Source organism: Kogia breviceps, chromosome 12 (assembly GCF_026419965.1).
Source record: "Kogia breviceps isolate mKogBre1 chromosome 12, mKogBre1 haplotype 1, whole genome shotgun sequence".
NCBI lineage: Eukaryota > Metazoa > Chordata > Mammalia > Artiodactyla > Physeteridae > Kogia > Kogia breviceps.
Window position 1 is genome coordinate 93,824,473 of NC_081321.1, and position 24,119 is coordinate 93,848,591.

At 47.4% G+C, this 24,119-nt stretch overlaps 3 protein-coding genes across 7 annotated transcripts in view; 2 read left to right on the forward strand and 1 right to left on the reverse strand.

Moving 5' to 3' along the window:
• Positions 1–1,179: 1,179 nt before the first annotated feature.
• On the forward strand, positions 1,180–3,182 carry TOMM22 (translocase of outer mitochondrial membrane 22). Its single transcript, XM_059081881.2, has 4 exons — positions 1,180–1,325; positions 1,578–1,696; positions 2,108–2,225; positions 2,462–3,182. The coding sequence occupies exons 1-4, from the start codon at positions 1,215–1,217 to the stop codon at positions 2,534–2,536; spliced, it is 423 nt and encodes a 140-aa protein (XP_058937864.1). The 5' UTR covers positions 1,180–1,214; the 3' UTR covers positions 2,537–3,182.
• A 1,326-nt stretch (positions 3,183–4,508) lies between these two features.
• JOSD1 (Josephin domain containing 1) lies at positions 4,509–16,776 on the reverse strand. 2 transcript variants are annotated; one of them, XM_059081877.2, is made up of 5 exons: positions 16,432–16,776; positions 15,207–16,020; positions 7,591–7,719; positions 7,268–7,462; positions 4,509–6,614 (listed from the first exon to the last, which is right to left on the reverse strand). In XM_059081877.2, exons 2-5 carry the CDS (start codon positions 15,389–15,391, stop codon positions 6,515–6,517), a joined length of 609 nt encoding a protein of 202 aa, XP_058937860.1. In that variant the 5' UTR covers positions 15,392–16,020; positions 16,432–16,776; the 3' UTR covers positions 4,509–6,514. The 2 variants fall into 2 exon arrangements, with proteins under 2 accessions (XP_058937860.1, XP_058937861.1); XM_059081878.2 differs by having other exon boundaries at positions 16,351–16,767.
• A 3,098-nt stretch (positions 16,777–19,874) lies between these two features.
• Positions 19,875–24,119, forward strand: part of GTPBP1 (GTP binding protein 1) — a 28,144-nt gene continuing 23,899 nt past the window's right edge. For 3 of the 4 annotated variants that reach the window (XM_067010223.1, XM_059081849.2, XM_067010224.1), the window contains exons 1-2: positions 19,881–20,102; positions 22,750–22,861. In XM_067010223.1, the coding sequence (XP_066866324.1) occupies positions 19,911–20,102; positions 22,750–22,861 (304 nt within the window). In that variant the 5' untranslated portion in view covers positions 19,881–19,910. Of the gene's footprint in view, positions 20,103–22,749; positions 22,862–24,119 lie in introns of all 4 variants that reach the window. The other variant, XM_067010222.1, reaches the window with a different exon arrangement.

Consider the following 24,119-nt stretch of genomic DNA (forward strand, 5'->3'; position numbering starts at 1 on the left):
CCTCTTCCTCCTCAAAGGGAATCACTACCTTTCTCACCATAGATTGGTTTTGCCTGTCTTTTAACTTTACCTAATGGAATCAGACAGTAGGCACCCTTTTGTGACATGAAGACTTTTTGTAGTTAGAGCTGCCCTGTCCAAAGATAAAGAGGACTGAGGACTCTTATCTGGAGAAAGTGCAAACCCCGCCCCCCCTCCCCGGAATATGTAAGCACAGGACAAGTCTCTCAAGTATCAGATTCGGTTCCATGGTCAGTTGTCTAAAGAGGTATATCAAATTACCCTTGTATTAATAACTTGTGGGACACATTATAAAAAGCATTTTCATCCATCATATGAAAATATGGATAATACCTAATGCTGGGGAGGGTGTGGAGAAAAGGACACTTCCATTTACTATTGTGAAAGTATGTGATATAATAATTCCGAGGGCAATTAGCTAAGACCTACCAAAATTTTAAATGTTTATACTTTTTGGCCAGCAAACCCACATCTTTAAATCCATCCTTCAGAAATACTTGCAGCAACCCCGTACTGTGCCTCAATCTCCTCATTTCTAAAATGGGGACAATAGGGACTTCGCTGGTAGTCCAGTGGTTAAGACTCTCGGCTCCCAGTGCAGGGGGCACTGGTTCCATCCCTGGTTGGGGAACTAAGTTCCTGCGTGCGGCATGGCCCGGCCAAAAAAAAAAAAAAAAAATGGGGAGAGTAGCACCTCGGTGGGTTGATGTAAAGATTAAATGAGCGCCCCTCCCACCCCCGCCCTTCGCACGCACCAACAGTGCCTGGTACCCACTCGCCTTTGCTTTAGTACATTGGGACCGTTTACTTGACGTTTTCCCAGAAGACCAATAGATCTCCAAATCTCTAATTTACTCCTACCAAACACAGCCCTCAGGGAAATGAAACAGGATTCGTGTTTGTCTACGTGTGATCTCTGGGAGGCTTGTTAAAATGCAGAGTTTCGGGCTCACCCTAAGCCCACAGAACAGGATCACCGCTGACGCACCCCGATTCGGGGCTTTAATAAGTTTCCCACGTGTCTCACGTTCTCCGACCTCCCGGCCGCCCTTTGCTGAAGACCGGTGAAGCTCGCCTACCAGAGGGTGGCGCTCTTCCACAGCCCTCCAGCCTCCGGCTCCCGGAAGGGCGGCTCTGTCCGCCGTCGACGCCGCACTCGCCTCTTCTCTTCCGCTTCCGGTGTTCCCACAGCCATGGCTGCCGCCGCTGCCGGCCCTGGGGCGCCGCTGTCCCCGGACGAATTGCTTCCGAAAGGCGATGCCGAGAAACCTGAGGAGGAGCTGGAGGAGGAAGACGACGAGGAGGTACTGGGCGCCGCGGGGCGGAGCGGGGCTGGGAGGATGCGGGCGGGAAGCGGGGGTGAGGGCTCCGCGTGCTGCAGGAGCGGGACGAAGGCGCGTCGCGGAGCCTGGAGAGGTCCGAGCAGAGGCGTCTCCGGGAGGCGGGGTGAGGCCCCGCTGGGGCCGGGGTGCCCTAGCTCCAGGGGACCGGCGTGTCCCGGCGTCGGGGAGTAGTTACCGCTGCTTCGGCCCCTATCCGCGCCTCCTCCACCACAGTTAGATGAGACTCTGTCGGAGAGACTGTGGGGTCTGACGGAGATGTTCCCGGAGAGAGTCCGGTCCGCGGCTGGAGCCACTTTTGAGCTCTCCCTCTTCGTGGCTCAAAAAATGTACAGGTAAGGGACGAGGGCAAAGGCATTGGGGTGTGCCTGGGGTGACTGAGGTGACCTGAATGAACACGGGCTTTGGGAACAGCAGACCTGGGTTGGAGGCCAGCCCGCCAGCCAGATCACTGAGTGACCTTGGACTGGTGCTACTTTAACCTTTCTTGGTCTCTATTTCCTTGCCTGTGAAGTGAGGATCATCTCAGATTATGTGATATAATTAATGTATAAGTAGCACTGTGAGAACTCAGGAGAATGTTCAGACTGCTCCTCCTGTTTCCGGTAGGAGCACAGTGCAAGAGTGGGGTAGAACGCGCTTACCAAAAACGCTGGCGTGTGCAGGGTGAGGGATTTGGTTACTAGTGAGTTCTTGGTGAAGCTGTGTGGTTTTGTCTCGCCGTCATGCTGATGCTCCGTCTGCAGGTTTTCCAGGGCAGCCTTGTGGATTGGCACCACCTCTTTCATGATCCTGGTCCTTCCGGTCGTCTTTGAGACTGAGAAGTTGCAGGTGGAGCAGCAGCAGCAGCTGCAGCAGCGGCAGGTGAGCCCGGGCCCTGGGCTTTTTGCCAGTAGTGGGGACACGAGTTGTTTATTCCTCCGGCACCCAGGTAGGGCGCTTAATGCGCCGGTAGGGATTGGGATCCGGCCCACACTCTTTTAGATGCCTGACTCAGTCGTCAACATTGTTTTCATAGACCTTGCCTGCCTGGACAGGTCTGATGAAAACGAGAGCCCTAGGTCTGTACAATGCCTTACACACCTCCTTTTCTTTTCCAGATACTTCTAGGGCCTAATACAGGGCTGTCAGGAGGAATGCCCGGGGGTCTACCTTCACTTCCTGGAAAGATCTAGATTGTTACTGCTATGTTTGGCCTGTCTTGGTGGGAGAAGTTTGAAAATTCAATAGTGTTTGAACTGCTGATTATTGGATTTTTTTTATTTTTTATTTTTTATTTTTAACTCTGGCACATTGATCTATCTAAACTTGGTGGGGAGAATTCTCCCCACATTGTCTCATGGAGAGACTCCTCACTTGCAGCTGTGCCCTCCGTGCTCTCCTGACTTATTTCTTCTGTCCTCACTCTGATACGAGAGTGCAGCAATGCAGACGGTTACTCCACCTCCGGCCATCCCACCCCTTTCACTAAGTTACTTCTGATGGAAGATCTCACTATCCCATCGTGGGGTAGGAACTGATGCCATCGGGAAGGATGTGCCCCTGACCATTAACGACTGTTCGGTTTTTAAGAATGGGGATATTGGGGAGGGACGTGCACACGAGATAAAACTGAATTTCTGTGTATGTTGGAAAGGATGGAGGGAGGGCTGGCAACAGCTTCAACCACAAGATGGGGACTGTGGAGGACAGAGCAGGAGCTTATTTCCTCTGCATATTTTGGCTGTTAGACGTGCGTGTGTCTAAAAGAGGAAAAAAAAGTCAGTGCTCACTTTTTCTATTTAAATATTAAAAAATGATTCCAACCAGAAATGTCTTCCAAGTGCTTGTCATACATACCTTGAAATTATTTAGACCATTTTAGAAGGGCAAAGAAAACTGCCTCTCACAGAGCCAGCACCACCGTTTAATACTGACTGATCCCTTAGGCCCAAGTTAGTTAAAATCCCAGAGGTAAAAAAAAATTCGTCTTTGACCAAGAACCTCTCTGAGTTCAAGCAACCAGGTTCAGATCCACCAGCAAAGGATTGGGTCCATGTACTTGCACAGTCTACAATGACATTTATACAGTTATAAAGGGGGAATTCCCTGGTGGTCCAGTAGTTAGGACTCTGTGCTTCCACCGCAGGCAACACGGGTTCGATCCCTGTTTGGCGAACTAAGATCCCACATGCTGTGAAGCTCGGCCAAAGGAAAAAAAAGAAAAAACAATAATTATAAAGGACTTGTAAGGAATGACATAGTATTGCTATCCAGTCTGGGGATAGGAAGGTTGCAAATAGAACATCTTGGGTTTGTTCTTTCTGAAAATACAGTTGACCCTTGAACACGGGGTTAGGGGAACTAACCCTCCTTGCAGTCAAAAGCCTGTGTATTTCTTTTAAAAATCATTGGCCTTCTATGTGTCTGCTGTCCAACCAATCACAGTTCATGTGGCACTGTAGTATTTCTTGAAAAAAGTTCACGTGTAAGTGGACCCACAGAGTTCAAACCTGTGCTGTTAGGATCAACTGTAATTGCTGATGAGCTGTTGACAGTGAATCCAACTGTAGCCCTATCTTTGGACTTCGTAATTTTTCCATTTCACACACATTTTTATTGGCATTGTGCTAGTAACAATACTAAGTCTTTTATGTGGGTTGCTGGAACTATACAATTTAGGAGGTGGTAGTATTCTCATTTTACAGAAGAGGAAAACAGTCCCAGAAAGGTTGTGATCTGTTCCAGGCTGAATAGAAAATGCCTGATCTGAATTCAAATCTAGGCAGCCTGGCTCGGAATCCTGCTATGTACTTGGTGCTGGGGCCTCCCAGGTCCTCTGTGTAAATACATAATCTTCCACCTGTTAACCAGGGAAGAATAGTCACTTGTCAGTAAAGAAAACTTGTACTTAAGATTAGGGTTAGGGTTCTTCATATTGTGGAGCCTAGTTTTTACAAATTAAATCGAAAAGTGTCTCGGGCTTTTTTTGAATCAAGTCCTACTTGGTGAGTATTTTGTCTGGATTTTTGAAGTGAGAGGTCTGGCCAAAGCACAATATGTCTCTAAAAGATGACTTATGGTGGTAGTGAATCCCTTCCAAAGCAGCATCATACTAAACTTCACTTTTTTTAAATGTACATAATTACAGAATTCAGACAGATGAAATTTATGTATGGAGTTTTCTATTTTTAATATTTGGTTAAACAAAATACATCTTTTGTAAACAAACCCAGCACAAGGCCAACAAAAAGGAATAAAAGCAAGGAAAACAAAAAGCCTAGGGTTGCCCCTTACTGGGCATCAGGGTCAGGCCTGCCCCCTTTCTTAAAGGAAGTGGGGCTTTTTGCCCTTGGGCATCAGCATAGGTCCCTGTTCCTAAGCACCAGAATTGGATATGAACAGAGAAACCAGCCCTGAAATGTTTAAGCGTCTTTGCATATATCCCACTGGCTCATGGACTCCAAGTGCATGGGGACTCCTTTGAAGTGCCATTTGCACAGGCCCAAGCAGATTGGTGGCGAGGAGTTTCCTTCTCCTCCCAGGAAATGGCTTACGTCACTGACAGTGCCAGTGGACTCAAGGTCCTGCTTGTGACAATCAGCAAGGCTGGCTGTAACTTCTGGCTGGTGGTGGTTGGAATGTCATTGTGCAGGGGCAAAGAGCTCCCTGTGGTGCCAAGCAGGTCTGGTGTAAAAAATGGTGCAGAAGAGAATGCGGCCACTTGCTGAGAGGGTGTAATGCAGTTGCCGCTTGGTGGCCTGTTACTCAGCATAAAAAATGGCCTTGTTGGATTGAAGATACATGTGCAGAAAAAGTGCTGGTGTAAACATGCACTCCAGTCACAGTGGGGAGAAAGCCTCAGCTTCATCCCGTTAAGCTTGCTCAGGCTGGACATGCAAGCCCCAGGCTGGCTCTGCTATTGGAGAGATCTGGCCAGTGGGGCAGCTCTCAGACCTGCCGAAACCACTGACCTATGAGGGCTGGACAGGCCATCCTTGCCTGCCCGCCTGCCCTGAGACAACCACAGCCACTGTGGTGACAGGCGGTGTAGTATGACCTTTACTTCTCCTTTTGTCTTCCCAAGTTACGGGGAGAAAAGTGGCCTACAACTATTTAAAGAGGTAGGGGGCGGGTCCATTCTCAGTTGATCTGTAAAGGAAGCTACAGAGAGATGACAAAGCGTAACGCACATATCCACCCAACGTGAGGGCTCTGCTTCTTGTCACTATGGTGAGTCCAAGCCTAGGACTTCTACCCATTCTAGCTGCTCCAAGTCTCTGAAGGCTTATCTTCGCAATACTTTCCTTGCCCAACTCAGTCTCAAACTAGTAGAATTTGATGTCAAAGTCAGTCTTATTTTTTTCCTGATTTTTGCCAGAGTGGGTCAGCTGGGAAAACTGCCCTTTTGCCTATCTTGTGCCCCAAAGTCTCCTAAACCGATGCAATGCAGTGAAGTGGGAGGGATGATGCCGGAGTGAGGCGGACAGGCTGCCCATGCCTGCCCCAGTCTGGTCTGGCCACATCCTCTTAGGTATCTAGCTCACCCTGTCACACTAGAATATCGCAGGATTCAACCACCTGGCATGGAATATTAGAGAACTTTTCATTATAAAACTCCAAGGATGGCCATAAACCACTCTTAAAGATGGGGTAAGGGTGGCATTAAGGGTTGGAGACAGCATGCTGTACTGCTGCTGCAGTTTTGGAGATGGTTTCCTGAGAGGCCTTTTTGCTCTAAGTCCTTCAAACCCGTCACATGGGCTTTGCCTGTACTGTGTCTTCAGACCCACTGGTTGCCAGGAAAGGGGAAGTGAAGCCAGCATCTCCAGGTGAATCAGAGCAGCAGTGAACTCCAGCAGAGCCTCTGGCAAGTCCTCAGAGAAATGGGGAAATAAGCTAAGACCCACCTTTCTTTCTCCTCTCTTAAATAAAACAAAAGTCTTCCATAGCTTGCCCTAAGCACACAGAGCTCCTACTTTCCTTTCCCAGAACAAGTAACGCTGGTTGGTTCTGTAACAGTCCACACGTCTGTCCTATTGCACTGTCAAATCTGAGGGGAAAAACCCAATCAGATGTTTGGGGACGTGGCAAGGGCAGACCCACTGTAGAGGCCACAGCACATCACAGAGGATTTCGGGGGTTGAGGTGAGGGAAGGCTGGGTAGAACTGTGTTACACATCAGCCCTCCAACTCTGATGGGCCTCCACCTCTTCTGGTACCACCAGCAGGAGTTCACAGTTCTTTCCTCGCAAATGATGTTTTAGAAATTTCCTACAGGAAAAAAGGGTAGATGAAAGAGAAAATGAAAATACTAGTAAAATTGCAAACTCCAGTCTTGGGGCCACATGTTCACCAGACAGGACACTTGTTATTTCTACCCTTGGCTGCCCTAAACACGCTCTAGTAGTGATCTGTTCTTGGAGGAGTCCACATGTGGTTACCCCTCAATCTGTCCAGTTAAATTTCCAATCTGAATTTTTGCTCATCCTCATATGTTACTGCCAACAGTAGCCAGTTCTGTGAGGAACAGAGCCCAAAGTACTCTAAAGGGCTTATAATTGTTAAAAAAAAAAAAAAAAGAAGAAGAAGAAGAAGAAAGAGTTTCTTCTTTGGTTCCAGGGAAATTTAGCCCCCTCTGGCCCAAATGTTTGCCTTCCTTTCACGGAACTGGCAGCTATACTGTCAAATCGGAGAATGTTACAATGCCAGTCCCGCCAGACTGGAAAGCCAGCAATCCCAGGTAATGGGACTTCTCTACCAACGGGATTTAATGTCTTCATGGGCCATCAAAGATTCAGGTCTTTTTTAAGTCTGAAACCCTATGATTCTAAGTGACAATAAGGAGAGGACCCAAGGAGCTAGGAATTTCATTTCCTTTGTCCAAAGATAAGCTCAACTTGCCACTACATCAGCCACACAGGTACCTGAGCTCGCCCTCGCCTCCAATCCATTCGGGCAACTTCAGTTTGGAGTCGAGGTTGTAGTAGGCACCTCCCACCTCTCGAACACAGATCCAATGCTGCCTTTTGAGTGGCAACTTCAGTGGACCCCAACACAGGCTGGAGGGCAGATTCATGATGAAGCCCATAACGTTAGTGAGAGCAATGGCGCCGACATCCCTGCAGAACAGAAACGGTGTCGGGCTCTGCAGCAGCCAAGTCCCCAGGATTCCCCAGCTGTAACACCACCACTGGCCACCTCCCCAGCTGAGTGCCAGTTCTCATCAAGTCAAACCTCGTTCAATTACCTGCGCTTGTCCCACCAAACAGCTTCATAGCCTTTGGTTTGAAGTGCTGCCATAATGACGTTCACATCGTAGTTCCCATTTCCCAGCATGCTCTTCTTGTGGGGGGTCACCATGGTGTTTGGAGACAACCTGCAAATGTGAAAGGAGGAAAGCTGAGACTTGCTGGTCAACCTAACCCCTCCTGGCCCTGCACTGGCCGGGACAAAAGAGCACTTCACACCGCTGTCCCGGAAGCCCGTTTCCTCCCATTCAAGTAAATGTAACGAGTTTTTACCAAAGTATTTTGAAGTCTGGGCTCCCGCTGTCCTAGGGATACCTTTCCTTTTATGAAAAACAATAATTCAGTAGCAATGGGGCCTATCTGCCTGCCATTTAGAAAGTGTGTCTCCAGTGAATTCAGTGGATACAGAGAATGTTCCACGAAGGAGTCTCACCTCTGAAATCTCCAGTCTTCCCATTTCTGCAGTCTTCTTCCTTGCTGATCTTTCTGCCTTGATACAGCCATTTTTTTTAACATTAAAAATAGTATTTGATATTTTGATTGCATGGGTAGTATTTCTTACTCTTCTTTCTTACACTTTACATGCTTTCTGTTTAAGGCTTGCACACTTGGTAATCATCAATCATTAAATACTCAAAGGCCTACAGGGGCTCAGACAGGTAACATAAATGTATGAACTGGGGCCACATAAGGCAATAAAAAGTAGTAAGGCCCATATTAAACTGAAATTCATGAACCACCTAAAGGTATTCTGAATATACACTTGTGTAAAATACCTGAATTTTAAAAAAAATTGGAAAAAAATTTTGTACCAGATAAACAAAACTCAACTGCAGTCTGGTTTGCTCACTGGCTTTAAGCCATCTTTGCCCAGGCCTCTTTAGCCACTCCTCCATCTCATGACAAGGTCAGTTCTGAAGGCATTCCCGATCCTATTAATTTGCTTTCATAGGCTGCGCAGGCCAGGACCTGAGGAAAGGCCATCTTGAAGGAAGGGGCAGCATGCCTTTCACCTCTATGTGAAGGGGAGGAAGGGAAATGACATGAGTTCCTCAGAAATAAAAGTGGAGAGCAGACGTCTAGGAGGTTGCTAAATGCCATCTCCAGAAGAGAATCAGATCTTTAGGTCAACTCTAAAAACTTGAGAAATCTTATACTCTATATACAGCAACCATACTGATATTTTTCCAACATAAAACATACTCTTGCCACTACTTAAACCCTCCAAGGCTCCCAAAGCACTTAAATACGATCTAAACTACCTCCTCTGGCCTGCAAGGCCCTTAGGATTCTGCTGACCTCATCCCTACCTCTTAGCACAAACACCTTCTCTCTGCAATCTGAACACACAAAGCTCTTTCTCACTTGAGGGCCTTTGCACTCAACTGTTTCTGCTGTCTGGAGTCGTCTTCCCCTAGATCTCCACTTGGTCCGCTCCTCATTTTTGGGGTCTCAAATGTTACTGCCCTAGAGACCTTTTCTGACCACCCAACCTTACGTTTCTCCCAGTCATTTCCTCTTACATCCACCTGCTTTAATTTAATTATAGCTCGTGTTACTACTGGACATGTTTTCTGACTTGCTTGTTTTTCCACACTAGAATGACAGCAGGGGCCTTCTCTACCCATCACCAGACCTCAAAGAATACCTGGCACATGATAGGTGCTCAAGGGACGTTTGTTGAAACGTTTTCCATGTTTATTTTGTTTTCCCTCTCTCTTGCCCTGTAAATATTAGTGGACCCTTAAAATAATAGGGGCTTATATGCTAGCCTCCAGAGTTAGCAAAGAAGGGGATCTGAGGACACTAAGCTACACTCTGCAACCAAACTGTTTTACCTGTGACAATAAATACCGTTTAGTGAAAACTTCTCTGCCATGCCTGATGATAGATGCTTTCATATATGTATCTCATTTAATCCTCACAATAAATCCATAAGAAGCTATGAATTATTACCATTTTATGGGTTTAGAAACTGAAGTTTGGTGATTTAAAATGACTAGCCCGTGATCACTTCCCTTATAAATGACAGAACTAGGATTCAAACTCGGGTTTGTTTGAATCCAAAGTTCTGTTTGCTGTCTTACGGCAAGGATTTATGAATCAGAGTGGCTGGTGGCAATGGGCTGATAAGAGGAAAGGCCAGCTGAGTCCCTTGGCCTGGGCCTAAAATGTAGCTTAACAGGACAAAGGCTCTCAGTGGGTTCTTGGGCACTTGGATTAAATGAGAAAGCATATGAAAGTCTATCTCAAGATATATCAAGTTCCTCTCCCTTCACCAACTTTTCAGTAGCTTCTCACTACCTTCAGAGAAAGTCTCCAGCCAGTAGATGCATGAAGGTTCCAGCAAAGAAACTGCTGAGTCTTCCACCATCTAACTCCCTACCAGGCTCAAACCTTAGTGCTGCGTTTCCCCCCAGTGCCCTCCTCAGGGGGTCACAGAGGCATTTAATACAATAGCTGAATGAATCAAGTAAACAGGTTTCCTACAGGTTTTCTTGAAGCCCCTAATATGCTAATATTTACCTTGAGTCTTGGGGAGAGGGTGTACAAAAGGTTTCAGCTCCCAAACAGGTTTGACCACATATTTTTTTTGAGGTGCACCTTCTAGGACTAGTATTCCAAGTGTCTCTTCTCCTTGTCCTACATATTCAATGTCAGATTCAAATCCTTGCCTGTCTATTCCTACTATCTCTCCCCTAACTGGAGGCCCCTCACCTCACACCTGGATTTAAAAATATTTTTTTAAATCTTTTGGCTGCACCATGCAACATGTGGGATCTTAGTTCCCCGAACAGGCACCGAACCCTCGTCCTCTGTATTGGAAGCGTCTTAACCACTGGACCGCCAGAGAAGTCCCACACCTGGCTTTTTTGAAACAGCTTCCTAAATTGACCTCCTTGCTTCCAAATACTCCTTCCACCTATTCAGCCTTTATGTTCCTGCCACGTTCACCAAGGTATCATTTCACTCACTTACATAAGAACTGTCAGTGGAGACAGTTGCCTGGTTGGCCAACTGCAACCCTCCCAGCCCCACTTGACCCGCTGTTTCCCTTTCATTGGGCTTAGTGTACTTCAGGCATCATGACCATGTGGCCTCTCTTCTTTTATCCTAGTTCCTGTTTCAAGCTAAATCCTAAAGCTTCTTCAAGCTCAACCTAACATCCTACCTCTTCCATGGAATCCTTTCCTGGCTCCAGTGCAGTAGAAAAAGGAGGAAGATCAGGAGGACCACACACATCTGAGTTCACATCCAAGCAGCATCAATACCAATATCAATTCTGAGATTTAGTCTCCATGCCTGTTAGCTTCTCTGTAAAAATGGGCATGATTCCTATCTTATAGGACCATTGAAGAATTCATTTATTTTATACATGTCCAACAAAATAGTAAATTCCCGAAGCAAAGGGGATGGCTCATCTCCTCTGTCTCTCTCACAGCTGGGCACTGGCAACTGCATAACCATGTGTTTGTCAAACCAATCAATACAGGAAATGCTAAGAATGGCTTCCATCTCACTCCTAGAAGAGTGGCCATTTGAATAAGTGGGATCCATCCAGGGCACCCATTACACCAGTGCTTGTTTTTACTTTGACAATAATCAAGTGCCCACTGTGTTAGCTACTTTTATGAGATTTATCACTTAATCCTTTCAGCAATCTTGAGATAGAAATTAACCCCACAGTGTAAGTAAGGAAGCTGAGGTACAAAGAGGCTATGGTGATTTGTACAGTCATATACAGCTAGTGAGTGGAGAGCTAGGATTCCACCTCTAAACCTAAAGCTACAATGAGCAGTCTCCTGACTATTTCAACACACGGATCCTACTGAATTCCATGGGAATTCTGCTCTGTCCCAATGGAATGTTGTCTTGAGACTCGCTCGGCAAACTCCTATTCAGGACTGTCTTAATTATTTCCACGGAAATTCTGGACTATACGCTAGCCTCTCATTTTTGTCACCATAGGCAGAGGTTAGAGCCGTAAGATTTGAAGTGATCTACAGCTGAGAAGATGGGTTCTAGTCCAGGTCTCTCCACTGACGTCTGTGCCCTCAGTTAAGTCTCTGGTCCTCTCTTGTAGTTACCACTGTGTCTGGCTAAGGTGATGTTTCAGGTTTGAATGAAAAGGAGATGTGGAAACGTTTCATCAAGATTCCTTTTTCCCTTAATTTTTTCCTTTTTACAAGTTCTGAGGTGTGACCTTAGAAAATATGGCTCAGAACTTCCTAATGTGTTTTTAAATTATTAAATACGTAAAGCACAGATTAAATACATAAAGCACAGATCACAGCGCCAGGCACACAAAAGTACTCTGTAGGTGTTGGCAATGATGATGAGGAGGAGGAGTCTGCCTGGCCCTTGGATGAGAAAATTTAAATCTCTAGAGGTTAACGCTCAACAACACCTTTTCTCAATTTACAACCACCATACCTTTAAATGTGGCTCCTTCCTTTAAATGTGTGCTCAGGGACTTTTTGATGGGGAGGCAGAAGGGCTTCTCTGTGGTAGAGGATGTTCACCAGTATCTATAATCTCTTATAGTCTGACCTTTTCTCCAATTGCAGTTCATCCTTTTCAAACCAGTGATCTCTTTGCTATCACGGCAATGGTGACCACTATCTTCAAACCCTGGATTGGGCCTGTCACACCTCACTCCTCTCTTCCCTGTTCCTGTGCTGCTGCCGAGTCATTAGCTTAGTCCTGTCTAAATTCCTATTCATCTCTATTCCAACCATGAGTCATCTCATACCCACAACTGCATTGAAACTCCACCCTGCTTTTGTATTTCTTCTGTCTGGCTAAAATTCAACTGCTAGAATGCACTTCCTCTCAACAAATGGCATTAATCAAAAATTTTGTCCCATTTCTACCATTCATCAGCCACGTCTTCAAAAAAGCATAGAACTTAAGATCTGGGAATTAAAAATTATCTAGTTAACATTACTGCCAACATTACTCTTCTTTTCTGTTAAAATCCAAATAGATTATCTTTTTCCCTTTAGATTGCTCTGAATTCCATGGTTCTAAATTCACTTAAGTCTTTTCTCAAGGCCGGGTCAATGGATAGTGCTAAGATGTACTTCTCAGCACCAGCTGGGTCTTGTTCAGCTTGTTTTCTTTACAGTGTGTAGTGGTGCCGGGCATACTGAAGGCAGCTAGTAAATGTTTGTTTAAAAAATTCTCTCTCCTCTCCCTCACCTCTCCTCCCTTTGTTTTTTCCTCTCATCCCTTTCACACTTCTTTGTTTCTATTTATCCACACCGAATCTTCCCATATTAAGTACTCCACACAGAATTCCTCCTCTGGAGTGGTAGGGTACATATATTCTCATATGTACTGGCCGGCTGTTACTCTGAGGTGGATCTTTACATTGTGCTGATAGGTACCTGGGGGAATGTAGTACAACTTGCTAAAGCTTCAAAAGCCACGAATAGAACTTTGGTTCCATGTGAGTGTTTAGCAAATAGGTAGCATTGTTTCATTCAGGGAAAACACAGCTGAAAGAGCCCTGCTATTATCCACAAACAGCTTATAGTCCACATCTTCAAACCCAGGCCCAACTTCCTAGCAGGGTGAACAGCTACTGATGATGTAATTGCTCTGAGATGCCTTCCCAATACTCAGGAAGTAGCAGAGCAGATAGGAAAGCAGGCCCTCCATTCACAAAGCTTGGGACCAAATCCTACAATTAACAGCTCTGTGAACTCTGTTCCCTCATATGGAAAGATGAAAAATAACAGGATCTACCTTTTTTTTTGGCCGCACAGCATGTGGGATGTTATCTCCCTGACCAGGGATCCAACCGGTGCCCCCGGCAGTGGAAGTGCAGAGTCTTAACCACTGGACAGCCAAGGGAGTCCCAGGATCTACCCTTAAGATTGGTGTCAGTAGTGAGTTAACCCAAGGAAAGCACTCAGAACAGTGCTTTGCACATAGTGAGTGTTCATCTGTGTCAGACCTAGGCCAAATTTAGAGAAGTGGAAAACTTCTGAATGGACACACCGAATCTTGGAATTGACATTTACTAGTGAGTGAAACTGGGCAAATTGCTTAAATGGAAACCTACTTTCCTAGGATCACTAGTGATAAGGTTGTTGCAGGGCTGTTACAGAGTACCAAGTACCAAGCACATTCAAGGACTCACTGTCAGTCTTTTTCTTCTCCCTAGACTTCGATTAGGAAATAATCTGCAAATATCCAATTAGGAGTAGAAGATATATTAATGGCTGGCCAAAAGGAAGCAGTCTAATGGACTGGCCTCCTTTCTACTTTCAGTTACATGACCTAGCAATCTGAGACAAATTATCTCACCTCGCAGGGCCCTATTTCCTGAGAAGAGTTAATTCTACTTGCCAGATGACGGCCGTGATGCAAAGGACACATCTGCCCCGCTAAGGCATTACTATGGTTATCACTGGCACTGGAAAATAATTACTCTCGTTACAGTTGTGTCAACACACTGGGATTAACATTCTTTTAAGAGAGGGCCTATGGTTCTTTCAGGGTAAGTGGTCCATACCTATGCTTTATAAATAACCACAAACAGGTTGTTCCCAGCTGTAATTCAGGCCCTCTGGGGCGATCATTTCATCGCTGAATGGAGCCAGAGAAGGGTCTTCTGGAACTGCCAATATACATTGCTTGAAGGATTCGTGGGCTTTCTCTGCACTGAGAATTGAGCAGGATAACTCTTTATAAGCTGGAGTAGTGAGACAGGCTCACCGTCAAAGTTGCTATGGACAGCACACGTGCTGAACCAGCCACTGCAGAACCATTTCTCATACCCTTTGAGAGAAGAATTTTAGAACATCAAAGCTGACAGAAGAAAGCTGAACTTCTATCAACCTGTCTGGTAGCGTTTGGGAAGTGGATAAGAAAGGCCCTCTAGAATGAAGTAGAAAGGGGAGGGGACCTAGAGTCAGCTTCAAATCACAGCTTTGCTACTTAGAAGCTATTTGGACAAATTACCTGACCTTTCTTTCTGTTTCTTTATCAGTAAAATAGAGACAGGAAATCTACAGTTAGGAGAGCTACACAAAACACCATACGAAGAAGCACCAAGGCCAGCACGCGGCCTCGTAGAAAAGCTGAGCACTGGTTATATACCCTTCTTATGGAACCACTACATTCCAACTCTGATGGCAGGTGACCGAGTGTGTACACATCTTGTCCCCCTTCTAGACTCTAAACTCCTTGGGGGCAGGACTTGAGAGGCATTAACAGCATAGTGGTCAACAGCACAGCAACAACAAACCTGGATCCAAGCCTGGCTTCATCTCTTGTTATGTTACCTTGGGCAAATTACTGAACTTCTCTGAGCCCTGTCTTTATCCATAAAATGGAAATGACAACACAGATTCCAATGGATTGTAGAGGGGATCACTTGAGATAACACCACTGAGGCTCTAAGCACTGTGCCCAGCCCACTGTAAGTGCTCAGTAAATGGTCGATTATTCACTTTCCCCTTCCCGTGTCCCTTATACCTGCTAACAGCATTTATAGCTAACAATCCCTGTTGGTTTGAAGGTTTCTGCAGCAGAGACGTTGCCCCACGCACAGAAATTCAAAAAGAGCACAAAAGTATAGAGACACCAAGAAGGAGTCCCCTACCTCTGGAAAATCTCTTGCAGCGTTTCCCGGGTGAAGGCACTGCTGTCCTGGAAGACGTTATTGAGGGCGTGCAGAGCACAAAGCTCCCTGCGCTGTTTCTCATGGTAGATTTGTAGGGGTGCAGCCTGGGGCAGCTCCAATGATTCGGATTTGGCCTTGTCTCCTTTCCATGGCACGCAACTCATGTTTTTCGTTTTAGGTTCCAGAGAGGGCTAAAAACACCCCACTCTTCCCTCCTGAGGAGGAATGTAAGTCTTCTCAGCAGGATTCCTGAGGTCTACCTTATTTTCTGGTGTCCATGATTTATGCTTTGTCACGGGGAGAAAAGGTTGTAATCAAAAGGAAAAATAAGCCCCCTCTTCCAAAACAAAGATAACTTTTGGATTTAGTGTATTTTGCCACCACTGTCGAAGTGCAGAAGTTTAAAAAAATCATATAAAATCTAAGACCTTGTTTTCCTTTTTCCACCCTCCTCTTCTATCCCTTCCAAAAAACCACGATTTTCTTGCTGTATTTTCCTTTCTGCAAATGCCAACCAGGCCTCAAGGCAGGAGGACCGAACGGAGTCGGTCACATCGCTCCTTTTCTTCCATTTCTTTGGAACCACAACGCCACTGACTCAGGAGACAAGGCCTAGGTGGTGGATAAAACGCAAATTTCGAGCAGCTAGCGAGAGCCGGCCAGCGTGGGATCGCGGGCCCTGCTGGGGCGTCGGGGGAGGCTCTCCATCCTCTCGGGTGCGGTGGGACCCCGCGGGGCCGAGGCCGGCGCAGCTCTCTCGGAAAGCGCGGACTCTCACCCTCTCGCCGCGGCCCTACGGGGGAGACAACTCCTGTCAGCTCCGGCGGTCGGGCGGGCCGCCGCAGAGGACCAGGCTGCCCAGGGAAGCTGCGCGGCGGGTCCGGCCCCAGCCCCAAGGTAGGTCCTGCACTGCGACGGGCAGGCCCGCGAGGGGTGGGGCCGGACAATTCGTCTCGCCCTCGGGGGCCCAGGCCCACCCAGCTCGCTGCCCCCACCACAACCTCCCCGCCCGTCACGTGAGTGCAACCCGAGGCGCCCTCCCGCCGCTCCCCTAACCCCGACCCCGCCCGGTCCCCCGCGCCGCCGGGACAGCTTGCGGACGCGCCGCCGGTCGCCCCCTCACCGCTGCAGGCCGCCACCTGGAGCTGCGGGCCGCCACCTGGGCCGCGCTCGGGCGGGCGGGCAGGCGAGCGAGCGCGCGCACCTGAGCCCGACGTCAGCGGCCCCAGGCGGCGCGTGCTCCGAAAACGCCCTCCTTCGCCGTCCCAGCTCCCGCCCCGCCGCGGCGTCCACTCTGACGTCGGCGTGACGTCAGCGGCGCCGGCTTTAGGGCCGCGGCCGCCGTGCGTGTGTTGCGCGGGCGCAGGCTGCGTTGGGCCTCCTGGCGGTGTAGGGTGGGTAGCCCGGCGGCGGCTGTAGCGGCGACTCGCCGCAGGTAGAGATAGTGCGCGGCTCTTCGGCTGGTGCCCGGATCCTCTGCTTTCTCCCTCCGGGGCTGGGCAGGCCGCGCCGCCGGCGGGAGTCCCGCCCGGATGCCTGTCCCGCCCCTCTCCTCCCCCGGGCGTCGGCTCAGTTCCGGGGCGGCGACCCAGCCTGGGGCTCCACTTCGCGACTCTCCCCAGCCCTCCCGTCTTTCTGATCAGGCTCTTTGGGCAGAGTGCTTTCGCGAACCCGGACTAGTGTCACCTGCGCTGACCGTTTTATGTTTGTCTAGCATGCCGTTCGCCAGGTGATTTCAAAGCACCTTACTGACGCGGTCGGGCGCAAATTCTCTTGTTTAGTGGGCCTGACCGCCCTCACTTTCCGGGAGCTCTGAGGGTAAGTTCCTCGCCGGGAGTCACGTTTCAAGTGGAATAATCCTATTTCAGTTCCTTGGTGTCGTATTTCGGCTCGCTACTCACAGACCACTGCCCTTTTGCCTTCGGGTTCCCGTCTGGTCTCACAGTGGCGGCCGTAGAGCTTTCCTCTGAATTTTCTCAAGGCGTAAGTGCATTGTGTGTGTCAGGAAGATGAACTCAGTCCCACATCGATTGTTTTCCCCCCTTTTTTTTTTTTTTTTTTACCCAAAGACATGTGGAAGGCTTCAGCAAATATTCATCAACCACTTTAGTGTTGCTATCCTTTTGGATTTTTGTTCAGAAAGTTGGAAAAACAATAAAAGAAAAGATCACACTTATTTCAGTCATTTCTTTAATCCTGCTTCAACACAGCTCAGCACTTAAAACACAAAACTGAGTAAATCTGAAAATCTACTTGGCCTACTAAACAACTCATGAATCGGGCAGCATCCCACCTAGTAAATAGGAGTTGTGCAAAATGGAAAGTTTCAATAGGCAGAAGAAAGTGGATTGTATTAGGGAAGGTCACATTCCCTTATAGGAAGCAAGGGGTCTTATCAGGCAGGTTACCTCACTAGTATTGTTCAGAAAATTCTAGAGTGATTGGTTTAAGATTCTACTGATAGAGGTTGAAACTGCAGTTAGGTTAGGTGTTAAATCTTGGTGGGGCTCAACACAAGTGACTCCCATTTGGGACTTGTTTCTTTTTAACAACACCATTACACTAAACACAGAATTATCACTTAACACACTTGCTTGTGTGCCTACCATGTGGTTGGGAGTCCTCTTCCCTCGTCCAGACAACTTTTGAATTATCTTACATTTTTATTATCTGTAAGCCACCTAGGGATTACAGTTATATTTGTGTATGATTCGTAATTGAGGCTTGCAAACATTGTTCTTCTAAGTGCTTTACTTATATTAACTCATTTACTGCTAACCTGTTAGGTAGGTACTTTTGTTTTTTTGAGATGACAACTGAAGCACAGAGAGGTTAATTAATTTGCTTGAGGTCACATAGCTAGTAAATAGTGGACCTAGGATTTGAACCTAGGTTCTAACCTGTCTTCCGAAAGAGGATGTAAAGATGGTAAGGAATTCCCTCTCTAAAATGTGATTTCAGATTTCTCTATTCAATTCAAGAAGCACTTTCTCTGAGAATATTTTTTTTCTGGGTAAAGCCCTGTAATGAGAAGGGCATGTTTTTTAGCTTACCATCAGGTGTCAGCACATTCTGAACTTGAACTTTTTCTGGAAGAGCCAGTTGGTAAGATTCTAAATATCAATATTATTCTAGAGTATAATGCCACAATATTTGGCTCTTCTGCCAAATTGAGATTTTAATATTTTTATCTACCTCATAGGAGGCGTATGTAGGATAGTGGTGAGCAATTTCGCCAGAAAAAAAAAAAAGTTGAACTATTATCAAGACCTTTAGAGTTGGATGACTTATCCCAGATTCCCACCTGTGTTTGTACAGATAAAATTTGATTGGGGACTTCCCTGGTGGCCCAGTGGTTAAGACTCCACACTCCCAGTGCAGGGGGCCTGGGTTCAATCCCTGGCCGGGGAACTAGATCCCGCATGCGGCAACTAAGATCCCGCATGCCACGCAACTAAGACCCGGTGCAGCCAAATATTTAAAAAAAAAAAAAATTTGATCGTAATTGCAAACAGGAACAAGAAGTTGCTTCTTAACTCTCAAGTAGATCTCTGAAACTGAAGGCTCTTTGGAACCCTGCCTCTTGCTCACAAAATCTTGTGTTCCAAACCCCTAAATCTGGGTATGTTATCTTCTGAAATGGCTGCTCTTTTTTGCTTGCTGCCTGGGACGAGTGGCCATGGCCAGCATTATTAGAGTTTGACTAATCCCTAATTTCATCAAGCTCTTCAGTCTTTTGGAAGAGGAATTCAAGACAGTAAAACTTCTGTTGATAGTGTTTTGGGTTGGGTTTTACACAGCTGATGACACAGGGAGAATCATCCATAGGAAACTACCTTAACAGACTCTAGATCTCGGCCTTACAGTTCACAAATGTGTTGAGGTACTTTTGGCTTCTATTGAGCTGGTTGCCTCATTTTGGTCGTGTAATTGCTCTCTCCGCAGAGGCAATGAATGGAGAATTCTCCCTAAGGTCAGCGTTCAGTTAATTGCCGCGCTCTGGCTGCCGTAGTACTCCAGGCATCGATCCTAGTGTTAAAATTGCCTGGAGACTGCCAGCAGGCCGAAAATCAGTCTTCAGTGACTGCCCGAGTCACAGAGTTGAGTGGGAGGCGCCTTGCGCAGTTTACTATCTCCGTGGGCGGTGGCCCGAGGCGCGGGACTTATCCGAAGACTGGATTGGGCCTTTCACCTGTCTATCATCGGAAGGCTCTCCGCCCCCGACTGCCTAGCAGCAGGATTTGGAAGCTGAGTACTGCCTCTGAAAACGAGGAGAGTGATGGGCGGTGAAGGTAAGCGTTCTGTGTATTTTTCTCATTGTATGGCTGCTGTGTCAGTCGTGCTCTGCTCTGCTCCCATTGGCGGGAAGGCTCCTGGCAGGTAGCGTGGACTTGGTGCTGTCCCTCCCAAGTTACGATCAAGGCGCGTGACGTCGCAGACATTTGTTGTTGGGCTTTGGGTCTCATTAATTATTCATTAGGTACTTGAAAGAGCTGCAGCGATTGGTGGCTGAGAGGCCTGGTCGATTGTTTCTTGGCTAGAGATACGTGTCATCCTCTACGCGGCTGGAGAAATTTCGCATAAATTATTCTGATGAGGTTCGGGGCGGGGCTGCACATAGATTAGGCAAATGAACCTGGGAGGGAGGGGAGGCCGGCTACGAATTAGCCTAAGTTATTAAAGATGGCGGCGGAGCGGAGTCGCTTCCCGATGGACTCGCCGGTCCCTGCCTCTATGTTCGCCCCCGAGCCCAGCTCTCCGGGGGCAGCCAGGGCCGCGGCGGCTGCCGCCCGGCTCCACAGCGGCTTCGACTCGGACTGCAGCGAGGACGGCGAGGCGCTCAACGGCGAACCGGAGCTGGACCTCACCAGCAAGGTAGGCCCGGGCGCCGGCGCTGAGGGGACCGGGCGCCTAGGGGGACCGGGCAGTGGGGCCGCGCAGTCTCCGGGGCGACGGCGGGGGCAGGAGGGGCCGAGCCCACCCACCTGTAAGTGCGGGACGCGCGGCGGGCTCCCCGGCGAGGGGCGGCCCCGGCGGCCCGCCGCACCGCTGTCCTTCCCCGGCGGCGCCCACCCGGCCTCCCGCCGTCCTGCTCCCGCCGAGATCACCACCCCTCGCCTCCGCCACGTGGAACGCGGGCGCCGGACGCCGGCAGCTACTCGCGCAGTGGTCGTCCCCACGCTGTGCCGCCTCCCCTGAGATCGAGAGTGGCTCTCCCCGTGGACTGTCCACGGCAGCCTAGGGTCGGAGGTGGCTTGGGCAGGGCGCGCGGGAGGATCATGTAGTCCGAGGGGGGAGCAGGGAGTCAGCTGCGGCTCTTCCTGGTGTCGGGAGAGGAAACATTAAGTAGTCGCTCAGTCCGGGAGAAGGACGTCTGAAGAATGTCTACTTTACAAACCCACCCAAAACAGAAGTGAAATATGGGCAGTGAACCATCATTTCGCCATTCTGGGAGTGGAACCTTCTGTTGTTTGACTGGAATAATGAAGGACGATTTAAATCGTGTCTTCTGAGCTCTTGAGAAGGTGGGCAGGATTTAAGGGCTCCTCTTCTGCTTGGCGTTGGGGGTGGGAGGAATAAAAAATTAAGTATAATTTGGGACTGTTGTTTCGAAGGAGGCTAGAATGCCAACTTGGGAGTCAGACAGGACTGGGTTCCCTTTCCTGCCCTGCCAGTTAAAAAGGCTCTGTGACCTTGGGAAAGTTTCTTAACCTCTTAGTTCTCCAGCTCCATCATCTTTTTAGTACAGATGCATTGTAAAAATGAGAACTGTATGTAAGAAACCTACTATACTGCCCGTTACATACTACTCAGTAAATGTTTGAAGTGAACTGAATAAACTGATAATTCCCTGTGCAGATTAAATAGCAGCTGATGCAAGATAGAACACTGATACCACCTCCTACCTGTTGTTGAATACTTACGGTAGAGAAGTTTAATGACTTTTGAAAACATTTGTGACTTTCTAGTCTGTGGTGGCAAAATTGCATGAAATTTGGTCCAAACAGGAGAGAACTTTACCTTGCAGCTAACTGATCTCTCCCTCTAGTCTCTACTGGGCACTTAGAAGCCGGTACTGCACCTTGTCACAGTGGTCCGTCCTGTCTGGTGCCTCTAATGCCATAACGAGGCTGGCCAAGTTCAGTGAGAGGATGGTCAGGGGAAATGTGTTAGGTAATGGGACACGATACACACGACCCAGCACCCAGGTTCAAAGTATAAGCTCTGAATGAGTCAACTCAGGAAATTGTAAGAGAGACACTTGACTCAAGCAGATGAGCTAGATGTCAGTTCATGGCCAACGTGCTGAAGAAACCTGAAAACAGCGGGAAATGGCAGGGCAGAGCTGCAGAGTAGTACCTCTATTTCCTGACCAACTTACTTAATGTTCCAAGATAGGGAAGTGCTGCTTCATCATGTAGCTGGGGAAGTCCTTCTCAGTACTTTAACGTTGAGAAGCTATATGTAGATTAATACTGATGATATTGAAAAGAAAAACTGATGTGAAGGAGAGAATAGATGGGTTGAACAGATTGATTCCTGAGGAAAAGATTAGAAGCTATAAGTTTATATATTTGCTACAATTAAATGTGGGGATGGACACAAGGCTCTGAGAGCTTCCAAAAGGAGAAACAATTAGTGAACTGTGGTGGCTAGTTTCATCCAGGAAGATTTTTCTAGGATGATCAGGTGAAGAAAATTGTAATTACCACTTATTGAGCTGTGGACTGAATGCTTTACGTGTTATCTTATTTGGTCTTTACAGTGGCCTTCGGATGTAGGTAGTAGTATCTCCATTTTGTAGATTAAAAAACTGAGACTCAGAGGTTAAGTTCTTTGTCCAAGGTCACACATGAGTGGTTAGAGAATGGGATCTGACATGCCTGTTGGTAAATGGCCTCCTCAGATAAGTCGTTGATATTTTAGTGTGATTGGCAGAAATTCGCAAAATGACGGTGCTAATACCCATCGTAGGGGTGATGGGTTTTGTTGATAAAGATGAGTCTGGCAGCAGTTTTTACTGCCGATTCCTAAATAAACGAGATAGCCAAGGCAAGTTGGAACAGACTTCTTAGGTTATCATGGGAACCATTGGCCTTGGATGGAGGGCATGGCAGTATATGAGATCTCTGTCCTGTGAGTTGCAAGCTGCAGGTAGAAGACTTCGGCATGTAGGTGTAAAGCAGTCCTCATTAATTTCTACCTACAACGCCAGATTCTCAGTCACTGTGGGTCCTGCCCCTCCTGTTAAGCAGCAGGAGGCAGGCTGCTCACACCCTCTTTTCTGTGGGTTGTGGTTCAGACATACTCAGTTCAGTACTTCATATAACTCAACTCTCATAAGGCCTTGGGCTCAAAGGCTATTTAAGGAGAGGCAGAGAGGGCATGAGAGGGCTGCACAGCTCTTTTAGATCAGGGTGCTGTGGGGTTCAGTCAGGGTCTTTGGTCAGGCTCTTGATCTGCTTTGGCTGTGGTGTTCTTCTAGTAAGTGTGGTCCTAAGGCTGTTGGTTTCTCTTCTAGCTGGTTCTAGTGAGCCCTACATCAGAGCAGTATGACAGCCTACTTCGGCAAATGTGGGAGAGGATGGACGAGGGATGCGGAGAGACCATATATGTCATTGGGCAGGGATCAGGTGAGCATAGTTTTCCTTTCACTTTGCTTTTTAAAACATGCACTTTCCAAGCGGTTTTACAGATGCTGCTTTTCTACCGCCAGTACCCTACATTTGCATAAGAGGAGATGAAGCACAAAGCAAGGAAACTTCTTGTCCGAGGTACTAGAGTAAGTCACAGTTAGGTCTAGAATTAAGCCTTCCCTAGGCAGCTCTAAGTCTTCCCCTCCAAGCCCGATTTACAGATCCCATTTCTACTTATTGCCTGCTTAGCAGAGAACCCCTGTGATACTTCTTGATATCAGCAAGGAAAGGACATCCAGAATTCCTTTCTTAAGCAAGGCTGCCTTGCCCTGGACCGTACTGACCATTCGGTGGGGATAGCTGTGATAACAGAGGTCCTCTTTTCTCCCTGTGAGATCTCATCAGACATGTAGGCTTGTTGCCATTCTGGAAGGGACTTGTTAGTGTCCTCCAAGCCCCTTATTCCATTGTAATGGGGCCCATTGTTTTAGAGGAAGGCAGCCCCCATGACCGAATCCCAGATTATATCCTGGGCTTTTGTCCCCCTGGTCATTCCTAGTTTATCTCCTCAGTACAAAGCCTGCTTACTCTCATCTTCATTAAGACATTATCTTTGCTGAAATGGCAGCTGGACTTGTTTAATAATTATGAATTTAGCCTGTACCAGATCTTGTCTCTCTCATCTTTACAAGAAGCCTAAGTAGGCCTCGATGCATCATTAAGGGACTAGTTCTCTTTGCAGAATGTAGGTTTTGTAAAGGCAGGTAGTAATTCTTTTGTAGTTTGAGTCTAAGATGGAGGAAATCTCAAAATCAGTTTTGAACTATTTGACAGATATCTATTAAGTATCTTAGAAGATCTTGATACTGTTGCAAAGCACTTTTAGATACTTAAAATCTGGTCTCTGTCCCAAGAAGGAGAGATGGCATATACATAGTTAACCTCAGTAGAAAACAATATTTGGAAATGCTGCAAGAATGACACAAGGAAGAAGGGTTTGATCTCCAAATACTGCTCTGCCTTCCTTTGAAATGTTTATCATATCTATCCTTTCCTTTCTGTATTTACTGCCACCTCCCCCGTTTTAGGTGTTACCACCTTAAAGAAGGCATGGTCAGAGAGATAGGCAAACCAAGAGGTTCTGTCAAGAAAGAGAGGGAGTTGGCCAGCATTGTCAAGTGTTACAGAGACAGCAGGGAGAGTCAGGTTCAGAAAAAGGCATTCCATTTGGTGACTAGGGGGATCATTGGTAGGC